At 36.7% G+C, this 14,573-nt stretch overlaps 2 protein-coding genes across 7 annotated transcripts in view; one reads left to right on the forward strand and one right to left on the reverse strand.

The window, feature by feature from the left end:
• LOC135681510 (uncharacterized) overlaps positions 1 to 14,573 on the reverse strand; it is a 73,922-nt gene that overhangs the window by 30,902 nt on the left and 28,447 nt on the right. For 4 of the 5 annotated variants that reach the window (XM_065196020.2, XM_065196022.2, XM_089111711.1 and 1 more), the window contains one exon: positions 2,920 to 3,014. In XM_065196020.2, coding sequence (XP_065052092.2) covers positions 2,920 to 2,971 — 52 coding nt within the window. In that variant the 5' untranslated portion in view covers positions 2,972 to 3,014. Of the gene's footprint in view, positions 1 to 2,089; positions 2,885 to 2,919; positions 3,015 to 14,573 lie in introns of those variants that run through there. The other variant, XM_065196019.2, reaches the window with a different exon arrangement.
• Positions 10,182 to 14,573, forward strand: part of LOC135681509 (cilia- and flagella-associated protein 61) — a 32,699-nt gene continuing 28,307 nt past the window's right edge. The window contains exons 1-6 of one of the 2 annotated variants that reach the window (XM_065196017.2): positions 10,182 to 10,399; positions 10,951 to 11,090; positions 11,739 to 11,889; positions 12,536 to 12,612; positions 13,489 to 13,556; positions 14,193 to 14,316. In XM_065196017.2, the coding sequence (XP_065052089.2) occupies positions 10,385 to 10,399; positions 10,951 to 11,090; positions 11,739 to 11,889; positions 12,536 to 12,612; positions 13,489 to 13,556; positions 14,193 to 14,316 (575 nt within the window). In that variant the 5' untranslated portion in view covers positions 10,182 to 10,384. The remainder of the gene's footprint in view (positions 10,400 to 10,950; positions 11,091 to 11,738; positions 11,890 to 12,535; positions 12,613 to 13,488; positions 13,557 to 14,192; positions 14,317 to 14,573) is intronic. The other variant, XM_065196018.2, reaches the window with a different exon arrangement.

The raw sequence follows: 14,573 nt of genomic DNA on the forward strand, positions 1-14,573 counted from the left end.
GAAAATATAAACAAAGCTAGGCATGCTTAGTGTCTACTAGAGTTTATAGGAGCATGAGGTACCATGCTAGTGCCTTGTAGAAACCAAACGAGGTCCTAATGCCAAAGGCAAGAGGGCCCTTTCCAAGCCAATGGAGGTGTGACAAGAGGGACTGGGAAAGACACACAGCCCAGTCACAGAGGCCCAGTTCACAGCAGAATCGATATTGTATCACCGGTAAATTCCATTTGGAAATGTGTGGGGCCTGGAAATATCATGACATAGTATTCTTTGTGATCTAACTCTTTGATTTTGAACTGCTCTTATCAGGGCCTCCGACAAAGGGGGGGCCAGGGGGCATGGCCCCATAACATTTCTGTAAAGCAATAGAACTTTTCACATAATCTTTTGCTATAGGTGTGAAATTTTCCCTCCCCCCCCCCCCATTTTCCATCCTGTATCGGAGCCCATGCTTACGCAACCAAAATAGGCATAGGTTTTGTTTTCTGATCACGAGACGACAGTTCGAACACCCTGCATACCATCCCGAGATGCATTCGGAGAAAACGGCAATTTTTTTAATCCATCCACTGGACTTGTCGACTTTTATTCACAGACTTTAGGCATTTATCAGACTTCAGTTAGTCACATTTTGTTTAGCACGCAGAAACGAGGACGTTTCTATTTTCTCGATAGGGAGGTATGTAATACTGCTAATTTTAGGCTTTTCTCTCTAGTCCATTCGTTTAATTTTCTTTACCTAATTACTCTTGTTTATCTGTAATTGTCCTTGCTCGTTCCGCATTTTTCTATCATGTGTATTAGGTTAATCTTTGTATTATTATGAGTAACTTCATACCTACGTCAATTATCAGCATGGTAGATCGCCATAGCAACCCAGTATTTAAGGATATCGCGCTACCCCATCCCGCTCGTTACGAAGTAAATTACTTCCTTTCACCGTTTCATTTACGTATGTCTATTGTTTTTAGTTCAGTATATATAGGAGCCCCGTACCTCATCTTAGGCGGTAAGAATTATGGAAAAGTAGCAGCAAGAGAAAGCAGTTTAGGCATGCACCGTTTTAGGGGCAAGATGCTTGTGAAAGATCTTGTCGCCTTCGTTTTGCTCTTAGTCGTTTTGAGATATTTATAGGAGATGTATCAGTTTTGGAAGACCTCTGGGATAGTTCTTGAGAAAGATTATGCCCATGTCACGCGTTAATTATTATGCCGTTTTTAGCATGCAAGTTATGTAGCTGCCGGGACGATTTTATCGAAAGAAAAGAAGGAAAGATTTAACCGATTTACGTCGCATCATTTATTGGCCATACTCTGCCTTTTAAAAGGTCCCGAGAATCGATTTAAGCAACGTTTTTACACTAAAAAAGGTGTGGCCTAAAAACTTTCCTTTTGTCTGTCTTTCCCTTTTTCCTTTAAATTTATTTTCTCCGGGCCTCGATAAGGGGCCCCCCATACTTTTGCGTGATATGTTATATGCCATATTTTTGTGCGTGAAATCGTGACATCTCGATTTTTTATGGGTGATTTCGTGAATTAAGATAACCTCGTGAAGCGTGAAACACGAGTTTTCCTCGCATTATGTCGTGAAAAGGCTTCAACTATCCGTGAATTCGTGAATTAAATTTCGAATGATAATTTGGAAAATTGCCTCAATTTGATGCGCAATAAACCAATAATAGTTAAATCTCAAATTAGTATTCGAAGTTTAGTTTGAAAGTAATGTTGTAGTCCTTCAAACAGGGCTCTGATGAGCAATAGCTGATATTGCATTTATTGTTTGCGTGAAAATCCAATTTTGCAGTGCGTGAATGCGTGAAAAGTAAAAAAATTGTGCGTGAATGCGTGAATCACAATCACTATGGGGGGGCCTCGATTGACTCTTTGCTTTTGGGACGAGGGAATGTCAAATTATTTGAAGTATACAAGATTAGTGTTTGTTTTGTTTTCTTATCACGCTCAATAATCACCATTATAGAATCAATGAGTAATTTCTTTATACCATTTCAAACCAATTGTTGTTTAAATCGAAAGGAGATTTAGCTATCATTTGTCCTAATAAATGAATACTATACAGCAAATAGGATTACCCTTTTGTTTTTGTACTCCGGATCCAGACCAGCTAGGTATCAATGCCCAGTATCCTGAAAGCATTTTTCACTGGCTATTCGGATCTCTAATCTAGGCACTCATAAAAGTTGTAAATTTTCCATTGGCTAATTAAGTCTTCGTGTTCTACAAAATTTCTGAATGATAATTAAATCTTCCAACTCAGCTTGTTCTGTCTCACACTTGTCATCAAACTTTCACACAATTTCAATCTTAGCATACCATGTCATTCATTTACGACAGTTTGTCATTCCTCCCGATATATTGCGATATAATCTTATGTATCTGTTTGTTTTAATTTCCCTTCCTCTTCTTAAACAAAAATAACTTGTATGTAATGTTTTATAATACAGCTCCAACTGAATGGCCAACTACTTGCTTGTGGTTTGCAGTCATATACTGTCGTAACGCTAGTCTCAGTTTGCAAGCAGCGCAGTCATAAACAACAGGGGATCTTTTAACATACAAACCAATGGGGAAATTCCCTAGTAGGCCCTAAGATACCCCTCTAGTTTGTTCACAATTCCCTACCCTAACTGTATGGGCCATTTTGAAAACTGTTTTAAGAATTACTAATTCGCAACATACTTACATGCATTTTCACCCTTCACTGGTACATACTTTGCCCCTTTTCGACTTGTTCTCGTTTTTGCTCAGTCAAAGCTCTTTTGAACTTTTCACAGAATTGAAAAGAAGTTATTCTTTCTTCTATGACTAACCCCTCCCCACACACACACACACTATCAGAGACATCTTAAACCTTCAAGGACATCTGGTCACAAATATCTCAAGAATTAGTCGTTTAACTTACCCATCACTTGATTCCTTCCAGTTAATTTTAGCGAGCCGATCTTGTCAACCATAGATCACGCCCAAGAACCATCTAGCTTTCCATGAACGACTGAACTGAGTAGAGAAGAGAATGATGATAACGAGCAAACTTTGCTTGTTGAATTTAAGAGACTTCTTCAAATAACTTTAAGGCTATCAAATCCAAACGGAACGCAGGCTGTTTGACTGAACTTGTTTGATTGTCACATGTGTAATCCTTTTAATTTCAACAAAGCTAACTCCACAGGCAAGGCAGTTCATTAATCCTTCTTGCATGCTTCCCCATCTGTACTACGGAATTAAGCTTTTAAATTCATAATTTCTTTCCAAGGCAGAAAACGTCTTGTTATCTACACTTTTTAGGTCATATATCTATTCTGTGCTCATATGCTATTTTGCAATCAAACCGTTGACAATCAAGTTAGCCTTCTCCCAAAGGTATTGGCAATTCCATGGCTTAAATCTAAGTAACAATGCAAATCATTGAACTCAAAAACATGTTTTACAATCTTATTTGTATGTATATCTATCTCGGAGTTCCATCTGCAAATGGAAGAATGTGTTTTGAGTGAGAGATCTTATGCAGTTGTCTTGTCATATGGGTTACCAATAGCAACTGCATTCGAGTAACCAATGCAGGAAAGTGGGAGCCTAACAGGCTACAGAGGGCACATCCCCCATCTTTTCGAAGTACTCCTGTTCTTAGACGAATCCTCTTTCGAACTGTTTGGAAATGCCAATTTTTCTATAATAAAATGTCCCTCCCTGCTTGTGCCCTGCCAACTTTGAAATGCTTCAGATATATGCAAGTATGTAAAAAGTTTTAAAAAATTTCAAACAAATAATTGAGAGATTAACAAATTAGATAGTTAAGAATATAGACAGAAAGGGGCGTAATGCTAGAGGGCTCAGGGGGCTGAGCCTCCCTTGCTAATGCCGAAAATTAGCCAATTTCTACAATTGCTAGCATTTTTAGCAAAATTTTGTGCAAGATCCACCCCTTGTTATTTTTATATCATCTAGGGCATTTTTAACGTACTCAGTGATGGGGAATCGCCCCACCAAGCCCTCCGACTTCCCCTATCACTGACGACCAAAATTATCCTTAGCTTGGTTCCCACTAGGCGACTAAGTGCGTTCAAGTGCGTTCATCTCTGAGCGTTGAAGTTAAACGCCAAGTGGGAATGCTCCGGGCGTTTAACTTGGAGGAGATATGAACGCACTTGAAGGCTCAATTTGATTTGATTTGAGCGTTTAAACATAAAAGATATGTTTCATTCATCAACCAACAAGTAAGATGCAAATGTAAAGCCAAAATAAGGCAATTTCAACCGTAGCAACGCAAGAAAATCGATTTCGTGACTGTTAGTACCTTGCGATCAATAAAACATTGCCAATTAACAGATTTCTGCTAACTTGTAAATTTTGAAAAGAGCTATACAATCAGGATTACTTGAAATGACTAACGAGAGGCCATAAACTGAAAGCATAGAACACCTACAATGTACACGTAAACGAATTGCGAAATTTGTGTCACGAAAATGCAAGGGAACTTAAGTTGCGATCCTGTTGCGATACTTGGTCGGATAGTGTGGGTAACAATGGCCTTTACATAATTTTCAAGAGAGGGTTACAACATCTTACAATTGCATAATTCATAAGTGATAAAAGAGCAAAAGTTATAATTATTTTAGTGTTTAAATGCATGTCCCTAGAGTCTCTAAAATGCGACATTTAGACATTTTGATTTGTCTTCACACAGCTAGCTGAGTGTTTATGTTTGCAAGTGGGAATGCCTCAAAAGGATTAGAGACAGGCCCGTCGAAACCGGGGGGGCTGCGGGGGCTGGAGCCCCCCCAATAATTTTCAAACTGTAGTATGTTTCCTTTATAACAGTGTACTGTATGAGAAGGAAAACAATGGGCAGCCCCCCCCCCCCAATATGATTTCGTTCCGACGGCACTGAGAGATGAACGCACTTGAACGCACTTAGTCGCCTAGTGGGAACCAAGCTTTAGCCCCAAATGCCACTGTGTGACCCTTTCAAAAGAATGAACACAATGCAAGTTTACTGGTCAAAATATCAACGAGTTGTTTTGATGGAATGGGGCCCGGGTGAACTAACACTTGAAACATAAAGAAATAGTGACAAACGTAATCCCTATTGTTTTTTAACAATCGATTTGTCAACTTTGTGTTATTCTGAAAGGTTCTGTCGTCCTGTCTCCCAGACGTAGGGACAATCGTGTACAGAGGGCACGTGCCCCCACTTTTTGAAACTCAAGGTAAAATGTCCCTTCGCAGCCAGCATGGGTACCAGGGCCTCATGAATCCGGGGATAAAGTATTGTAGACAGCTGCGGTCCTTGCTCAGAAATTTTTCTGTGACTAGTTTCTAACTATATTTCCGAGACTAAATAATTACCCTAGGGCCTTGAGGATTAGGAAGCCCCTCAATTTGGCAAAGCAATTAGCAAGAGATAACAAATTAAGCCTAAAATTTGTACAATGTTTTAAGCAATTGCAAGAAAATGTCTCCAAAAAATTTAAAAAATGTATTTTTCACTAATCTAAAGCCGGGCATGGTTGCCAAAAGTTTTCTGCTCGCCCCACTCGCAAAGGGCCTCATCTTTCAACTTTGCCACGAGGCCTCCAAAACCCTTGTCGACACTGTTCACGATTAAACCGAGAATGATATCATTATAGCCAGGCTTCCAGAAACAGCCATTTTTAACCTTTCTGGTATCTCTGTTAGAAATTTCTGATAGACATCCAGATTTTTCAATGAAAATTTTTTAATAGAATCTCATTTCTAGTTTTGTTCCAACTTGGTTCCACTAAAGGTTCCAATTTGGTTTCTTTCTGCAAGAACTTTTCCGAAGCGATTTCACTATAGTAATTCGAGTAAAATCTTGAAACCTTGGAGTCAATCCTAAGATAAATCAGCATCGAAACAGCTTGATGAAATGTGATAAAATGCAAACACCAAGATAATAATTCCTCATTCCAAGCTAAATTGTTAATCTCCTCTCAGCTGATGATGTCCTTGGTAAGAGCAAATCTCAACCAAATTGATGTCTTCATGAATAAGTGTGAAACATCCTATTTAACTGTCGCAACAACACCTGAATTTGTTTAGAGAAAATGGAAGCATACTACAATTTGAAGCACCGTACAATATCTTGTCGTGAGCGTGGCCCCTTTCGAGAAATGCCCCACTACTGAAAAATCCTTAAATAATACCCTGATAGCACCACACCACTGTCTACAATTGGAATATTCATAACTTTTTATCCTTCCCTTGGAGGTTCGCGTCTCACCAGGATTTACATTGTGAAAATATTGGGTTACTAAAGAAGAGAAACAATAGCTTTTTTCAATCGGCTTACATGTCTTTTTTCAAGTGGCGAACTAAGATTTGGAAATTTCCAGATTGGAGGAACGGTTGAGAAATTTACAGGATGACCGCTCTAACTGCTCGCTCTTCAATAAAGGATGCGATTACATTGATTAGATAGAGGCCTCTTAGAAGTCCTTGTTATTACCTAGAGTAATTCTGATATCCACTGACAGATATTCATAGTTGACTCCCAAAATAGTGAAATTCTTTGATCGTTGTCTTTTGCAAAGTTCGATAGCGATTATAGAATTTGAATACGTTGAATTTACCATACATCTTATCTTACTGCACAGTGTTTGCCTTCAATTTGAGCACCCTCAATATGAGATACGGGTTCAAAGCTGAATATCTTAAGTAGGCACCGACACTGCAATTGTGATGCACCATTGTATACCTTCTTGACATTATCAGGTAAAAAAAGAGGAGATAGTGCCCATGAGGTAGTAGGTTTTTCTTTGCAACTGTTTTAAAACATTCGCTATGAACAATACAACCAAATACTTATCGTGGTAGCTTCATTGATTGGTTTAAAAGCGATTGAACAACCCCCTAACACCTTAAAACCCTCAATAACTCACACATTCTTAACTTAACTCATTTGTGCTCCGCTATTTTCAAACTGACCAGACTGGCTCAAAAGGGCCTCATTGGGGTTTTCTAGTGGAGCAGTCAAGCATACGGATATTCTTCCTGAACATTCTGGCAGTTTCTGTAAAACCAGCCAGTATTATGATCAAGATCTATGCTGGGTGCTGATGTTTTTATCACTAAGTTAGAAAGTGGGGGGATGGGGTTGGGGGTATGTGCAAAGTGAGATTAAAGACTTACAACAAAGAATTTTGCAAAATCAACGGAGACCATGAAACCCCATTCAGCCTCCTCATCGAGGCTCCTGTGTAGTGAACAACCTAATCTTTTCTACTTTCATAAGGTTTTTCGTTAGACAAGGTTCTCCAAAGCTGAAACAGAAGCAAGTCTATCAACAATGAATCTGTGACGACCGATCAAATCGAATAGACGTCCTTGAGTTAATTTGGTGACTCTTTCCTCTTTCTCTTTAAGCCTTACAATCAACTTGTATCAGTTTAATAAATTTGTTTATGAAAAGGGAATTTAAGTTTGATAACACGCAATCAAATGTGGCCTTTTCAAAATTATGTGGAAAAGCTTGGGTGAGTTTTCAGATGATGATGGTGCTGACCGGCAACGTAGAAATACCGTCGTACTTTCTGCATTGAAATATTAATATCAAAGTTAATAAAATGATGTTTTCCTTCGAATTCTTTTAAGCATATTATTAGATGTTTCTTAATTTCTGGAAGGATCAACGCATCTCATTAGCAAAATTGAACATAATAATCTACATATCATAAATCTTTTCAACTTTATCGTTGTAACCCAGATTAATAATAACCAGTAAAAAAGGCAAACCGTGTTTTGTCTTTTATTTCCATTGCAGGCTTATTTGTTCAAACTCAAAAGCTGAGGTGGGTAGTCTATTCGCAATTTTTGATATGTACATAAAAAAGTGCCAAAGGAATGAAAGGTCAATTCAGCTTTAGAGGCCTTTTCAATGATACTGTATCTTACACGCATGAAGGATTGATTGAGAGGTGGCAGTTGAGAAAAGTTTATGGAATGATATAGCCTGCATGCAGACTAGGATTAACAAGAAACTGCTAATATTAGATTATACAAGTTTATATGAAAGAATTTATAGGCATAGATAGGAGCAGGGAGGTAGTGGTGGGGGCTCAGGGGAACGCAGCCACTTTGTTAGAATTTTCGAAAAATGTTGGAAAGCTCAGCCCCCCCCTCCTCAATTTTTGTGCTAAGATACAGCCAAGAATCATATAACACAAAGAGAACTGCAAAGAACTGTTGTTTCCCCATGCGTCAGCCATTGACGACTAAACCAGAAAAAAGAAAAGAGATACACTTGATAGATTTAAACGCATTGCAAGCCTTATATACATGAAAATGTTCGTAAAAGATTTTTTTCTGAGCATGTTTACACACTTTTTTATATGAATACCACATTATTCTAAAATTTCAGCAATTTTGCGTCTTTATATTTTTATTAAAAAAGTGTTGTCTGTCTCTGACTCTGTCTTGCCTACTTTTAATATTTGATTTCACTTTTCAAAATTGATTTTTCTGTATCTGCAAACTATGAATTCTTTCTAAGTCCGCTGAAAAACAGTTTCACATGAAACTAATAGCATGGCTCATTAGCTGATGAAATCTCTACGAGAGAAGGTTTCAATTCAAAATCCAACCAATTGGTCATTACTATAAAAAAAGAATGTTCCGTTGTATCGATGCTGTAAATATTTTAGATGCATTTTCCCACCCAGCATGGTAGCATGGTGGCTGATTTCATTAAGCTCCTGAGCAATTTAAACATTTTGCCCCCTCTCTTTCGATGTTCAATAAAGTTTCCACCGTCTCTTCCCATGGTAGCAATGTTCTGACCTCAGAAAGTCAACAAACGATCGGAAAAAAACATCAACCCTCGTCACGTTCTAATTGCAGTGATTACATGACAAGAGCAACTTACAAATTTTACAAACACCCTCCCTTGTTAAAATTTTATGACTACAGTACATCCCTGCTAGGAGACGTGGGGGAAGCTGCAGCGTCTCCCAAATCAGACAAAATCTTATGAATATCGGGCCTATTTAAACAATTTTGTCACAATGAAGCAACAATGTTTGGGCAAGAGCAATACCAAGCCCCCTCAATTTCAGTGGCGTAGATACAGGGAGCTCAGGGAGGGGTGGAGGCAAAAAAACATTTTAAAGCTAAATAGCTATTTCGTCGGAAAATTTCTGATCTTGTCGGAAATCTAGCATGGTTTTCTGTTTCTATTTAAGTGTTACACTTTGAGAAGACAATTTTTAAGATTGCTATAACGATTTCTTCAGTTCTTCTGAATCAGATGGGCAACTTAAAATGCCTCTTGCGAAGGGAACACCATAAAATCTTCAATTAGTATTTTTTCAATTAGTACTTCAATGATTTATGACACATGATTTTGAGAAAATATTAGACTTAATCTCCTGTTTTATTTCAGTGCTAATGTCGTTATTCTAAGTTTTGAATCTGTGTCACAACTTTTTTCAATCTGTGTCAAATGCTCACCAATATGGTACACGGCAAGCCACAAAAATGACATTTTTAATACGAAAAAATACTTTGCAATCTGGTTTCAGATCTGTGCGTTTCTTTGGTGCTAAAATTTTGGAACAACATTCCAGTAGATATGAAAAGATCCTTGCCTGTTGTCAGTTTTTGTCAAAAGCTTCAAACATTTTTATTAAACAAGAACTATCAAATTTGATTCTGAAGCTAAATGTATTGTTCTGTAATTCATGTAAATGATCAATTACATTTAAAACTACCTTAGAAAAGGGGGTGCTCTCTCCTCGATTCGTACATCTAGGTTCTCCTCATCCTCAAGAAACTCCCCTGCAAACAACATCTCACGTAATTGTTTTTTATTGCCTTTTATTGTTAGTATTCTATGTAATGTATGAACATTGTATGTAATTAGTTGTAATGTAGAGTTTTAAGATATTGTATGTAGAGGAATTTTAAAATATATTAAAAACTGAACTAAACGTGTTCAAATGTATGAAGAAGTTAAAAATTTTTGTTATATTTTTGTCGGAAAATCTTAGTTTTTCGCCCCTCCTATGAAATTTGCTATCTACGCCACTGCTAAATGTATAGCCCCCGCTTCGCTCTCACGATAAATGTTTCCCGTTACCCCATTGTTTTGTCACCTTCAGCACAATGGTATCATTGCTTCAGCGCCCTTTTTAGCCTCGGGTTCATAAACTGTTACTTGGCAACCAGAAGCATAATTTCACGAACTTCCTCGGGTACAAAATGGCTGCCAAGTGCCTGTTGTAATCAAAGATCTCTATTATTTATTGAACAAGTGAGCAAGTTGAGATTTATTGTCAAGAATTTGTTCTAAAAGCCGTTGGTTGTATCGGATATCAACAAATTTTCCGGGGCTTTACAAAAAAAAGAAATCAATGGTAAGCAAAGCGGTAGGAGTTATTACAATTTAATGTTTATTTCCAAAGATCTTTATGTAAATACTTGCATATATGCAAAGCGGTAGGAGTTATTTCTTTCAAGACCTATATGTAAATACTTCAAATTTTGTTTGCTATCATCCCCTGACCTTGCTTGAGCATGCTAAGCTGAACCTAGCTCTTATTTTTCAACTAAATCAGGTTTAACAGAAGACTTCGCATCCTGATCATTTCAACTGAACTATCCTTGAATGGTGGCCTACTTGTAAAATAGTATTCTCTGTTTTTGATCAATTAATTGACTGACTGACATGACTCGATTGATTGACTGACTGAATGATTGAGAAACATCCACATAAGCATAAGAAAACATTGCTTTTTATTTGAACAGTCAGATCATCTTTATTGAAAGTTTTATTTTCCGTGGAAGATTATACATGCCAGTTTGTGTTTCAATTGAAGTTGATGGTTGTGGTCTATTGAGCAAATGCTAGAGTTTTGCAGCACCAGATTACTATTTTTATTGCTTAAAAATATTTCATTAATGACAACTTGATCATTAGGTAAATATGGCAGAGGAAGAAGAAAACGAGGTTCCAATCTCTGCAAGAAGAACAGAATCACTTGACGCTCCTGACATTTTAGGCTTAGTTAGCCATGAAACTGGACAGTTGTTTGGAAGAGTCAATATTGTGCAGCTCATGTAAGATTAATTATTCTTATCTTCCATTAATAATTTTGTTTACCCTTAAAAGGGGTAAACAAACTGTTTACTGTTTAGGCATAAAAGGTAATACAGTTAGAATTACAATTGATAATATCACTATTATGCATAATCTTGATTGGTGAAAATGTGTCACATCTTTAATTGGTATTTGTAAAGCCTAAAAACTTACAGTTATTTTGCAACTGCAATTTAGCAGTATAAGTTTTTGTTGTAAGTTTTCTTGCTAATAATGCCCTTATTATAAGCAACACAGGCTGTAAAGCTTCTATCTTTATATGCTCAATATTATGATTGCATTTTCAGACTTTTTTAAGGGCTGTGATATCATAACTTCCTTTAGTAATACATTTAAAAGCATTAAGAGCCCGTACTGTATGACCAATGAGGGTAGTGACAATGTTGCAGTCAAATAGCTGTTAACCATTAGCAAGATACAAACTAATAATTTCTGCTCAGGGAAAATTATACCCAAGCAATAAAATTGGTAGAGATTTATTTAAATCAAATTTTTTGTCACCTCCACCTTCAGATTCAACTTTTGAATAAGCATCCAATTTTCTGTTTGCAAAAGATTTTTTTCTCATATAAATATTTCAGTTAATCTAATGACATATCTCTTTGTAGAGAAAAGGCAAATATGTCAATTTCTCTTGTTGATGAGAAAAACAGAATATTAGGGCATGCTTCATTTCTGGATTACCCAAATCGAGATTTTGTGGAACAAAATAAATGGGAACCATGGCTTAAAAGTACCTATAATGCTGACATGTGCACAGTGAGTTTCAAGTTACATTATTGATGTATACCATATACATAATACAAAGTGTACACTTCCTGTGCACCACTTCTCTTTCACAACTTCCAACCTTATCCACTTTCTTCCTTTGCCAGCAGTTGTGTGGCACAATAATCTTACATAGTGTTTACAGATATTTTGTGCTGCACAAACATGTGAAAACTTGAATTTTGATTGGTGAGATTCGGTAAAATATTTGCATAACAAAGAGCCCTGCATATTTGTGCGGCAAGGGTGACATGCTTAAAAATCGTACTGTTTACGGTCTAGGATGATCTTTGAATTTCTTCTATATTCAATTAAATCGCAGCAATGTGTGTTAGATTGACCAAGTTTGGTCCTGTGTTTATTGTGTAAAGAGAGGTAAATTTATTATCTGTAAGGAGGGAAATAAAAGATTGTGGTAAACATGATTGCCTTATTTTAATGACTGAAACTAAATTCTCAAAATCTGACGGTCTTTTGTGCGACCTGTGTAACACCCTGAATCTGCCCCTGTCACTCCACAAATCATGACTGATTGGGACATGACTGATGACTAATATTAGCATGCAAATATGGAATGTTTTGCCTGTTTAAATTGACCATATTCTACTTTTTGAAAACATTTTACTGTTTTTTGCAGCCTGTCAATACTTTGTTCATGCACTTTTTTGTATCAAAACCAGACTTTTCTCATGGAAGCCTCACTGAAATAATGAGGTAGGTTTCAAAACTGAACTATCATTTTTAAAATTAATTACTAGAAATAGCTCTTGCTAGTACTGCCCGCAAACAATTAGTTCCTTGATAATGATTGTTTTGAAAATGTAGGTCAGGATATTCGAAGAAGACACCATCTTGGGTTTTCACAATTCTATAAAAACAGCTGCTCTAGTTGAAGCTAAACTATTATTTTTATCAAGAATTTTTGGTTTTCAGTTTGCCTTTGATTTAAGTCCAACGCCCTTTTGAAAATCATGAAGTTTTTCGAGGGTTTGACATTTGCCCGCAACATTTGACATTTGACATAACTTTTGCTCGTACGGTCTTGAGTTTTTGGGAGAAAAGTGTGGCATTCGACTGGTTTTGATTCCCAAAACTTCGAATCAAAACTTCCATCCATTGCGGAGAACCGAGCTGTGATGCAGCACCGTTTTCGTGCCAAAAAAACCGAAGGCCTTTAACAGAGTCTTGGCAGAGCAACGCTCCGAAGATAATTCCCTTCCGCACAAAGAGGTGGCGGTTAACGACCTCCTCGACAAAGCCGATTGATTGACAATGAAATTGATTGACAGTTGTCATGGCAGCAGAAAAGTGACAAAATCTGCTGAAAAAGTGCTGACAACATGAACTGAAGCTTCCATATGCTACTTATACGCGGGGCAGACTATAAGCCCTTCACTCGCGCGCTATCGCGCGCGAGTTGCGGGCAATTAAACTTTAGTAGTTTTACACAGCATGAAAATATGTACTTAATGAGATAACTAGGCAGCATACTCTTCAACTTGTACAAATATCAAATTCTGTTAAACAAACACTTGGTCGGATTACCAAGAATTTTTATATTTTTTGCTTCATATCTTGTTTTGCTTCTAGAACCCTATTTAATGCTGTCCCCGTGCTTCATTTTGTCATTCTAATTGTTCCAAAAGATACAAAAATTGGTAAGCAATCATTTGATCTGCTTTGAATTTTATTATTATAACGTTTTTCTTTTAAATTTTAACCATAGAAGATTATCTGTCAAACTTAGAGATAACACAAAAAAGCAAAGTTGTAACATATCTAGAAAAGTCAACATTTGCAAGAGAGAAAAAGCTACTCAATTGTAGATTCCTTTGGTAACCTCAATTGTAAATTCAATAGTAGGTAACCTCTTTAAATCCTTTAGCTGTTCCAGAATCATTTCAACTAAAAAATCAAAAAGTAGTTAGACAAAGTAGTTTGTTTTCTCATTTTGATCTTTATCTACCTCAAAGTAGAGCTGATTTCTCAAAACAGTTTGTCAGTTAAATACAGCCGTTTCTCCTCTTCTTTTGCGAGTGATCCATATCAGGCTATAAATGCTCTTTCATTTTGGTAATCATCCAACATTTTTACTTTTAAGTCTTTGGTATGGTATGTTGGTTGACTAAGGTTTTACTCATAGTCAGCCACAAAGTATTGCTGAAATCTTGTGCATTATTGATACACCTGTCTATGAGAAGTCTCCTGTTCTGAATCTGTCATCTAAGGTATGCATTTTCCTGCAAAAACTATTATCTCAGAATTTAGAATTGATTGAAATTTTTATATTATAGGCTCTGGAATATCTAAGATATTTGAACCACTTTTGCAAAAAAACAACACAGATGAGCTCCCACACGAAGCTTATGTTTGTCAGAGATATAATCACTGTCCAGTTCTTTACATCAGGGGTGCCAGGTAAACCAACACATATTTTCTTGTCAGGCTTTTAGAAATAAATTGTTCAGGAGCTATTGCCCAAAGCTAAACCATTGCTTTGTGTTCCATTAATATCATATATTATACTATTGTTGTATTTGTTTTGAGATGTTATACATATATACATATGAGAGACATCTTTCAGCTTCATCCATTGAGTCTTTATAATCAAGAGTGATAATTTTCAATTTGATTCAATACAAGTTTAATTCTTTTATTGATACAGTTATTTTATT

Source organism: Rhopilema esculentum, chromosome 12, assembly GCF_057945365.1.
Source record: "Rhopilema esculentum isolate cy_ngs chromosome 12, ASM5794536v1, whole genome shotgun sequence".
NCBI lineage: Eukaryota > Metazoa > Cnidaria > Scyphozoa > Rhizostomeae > Rhizostomatidae > Rhopilema > Rhopilema esculentum.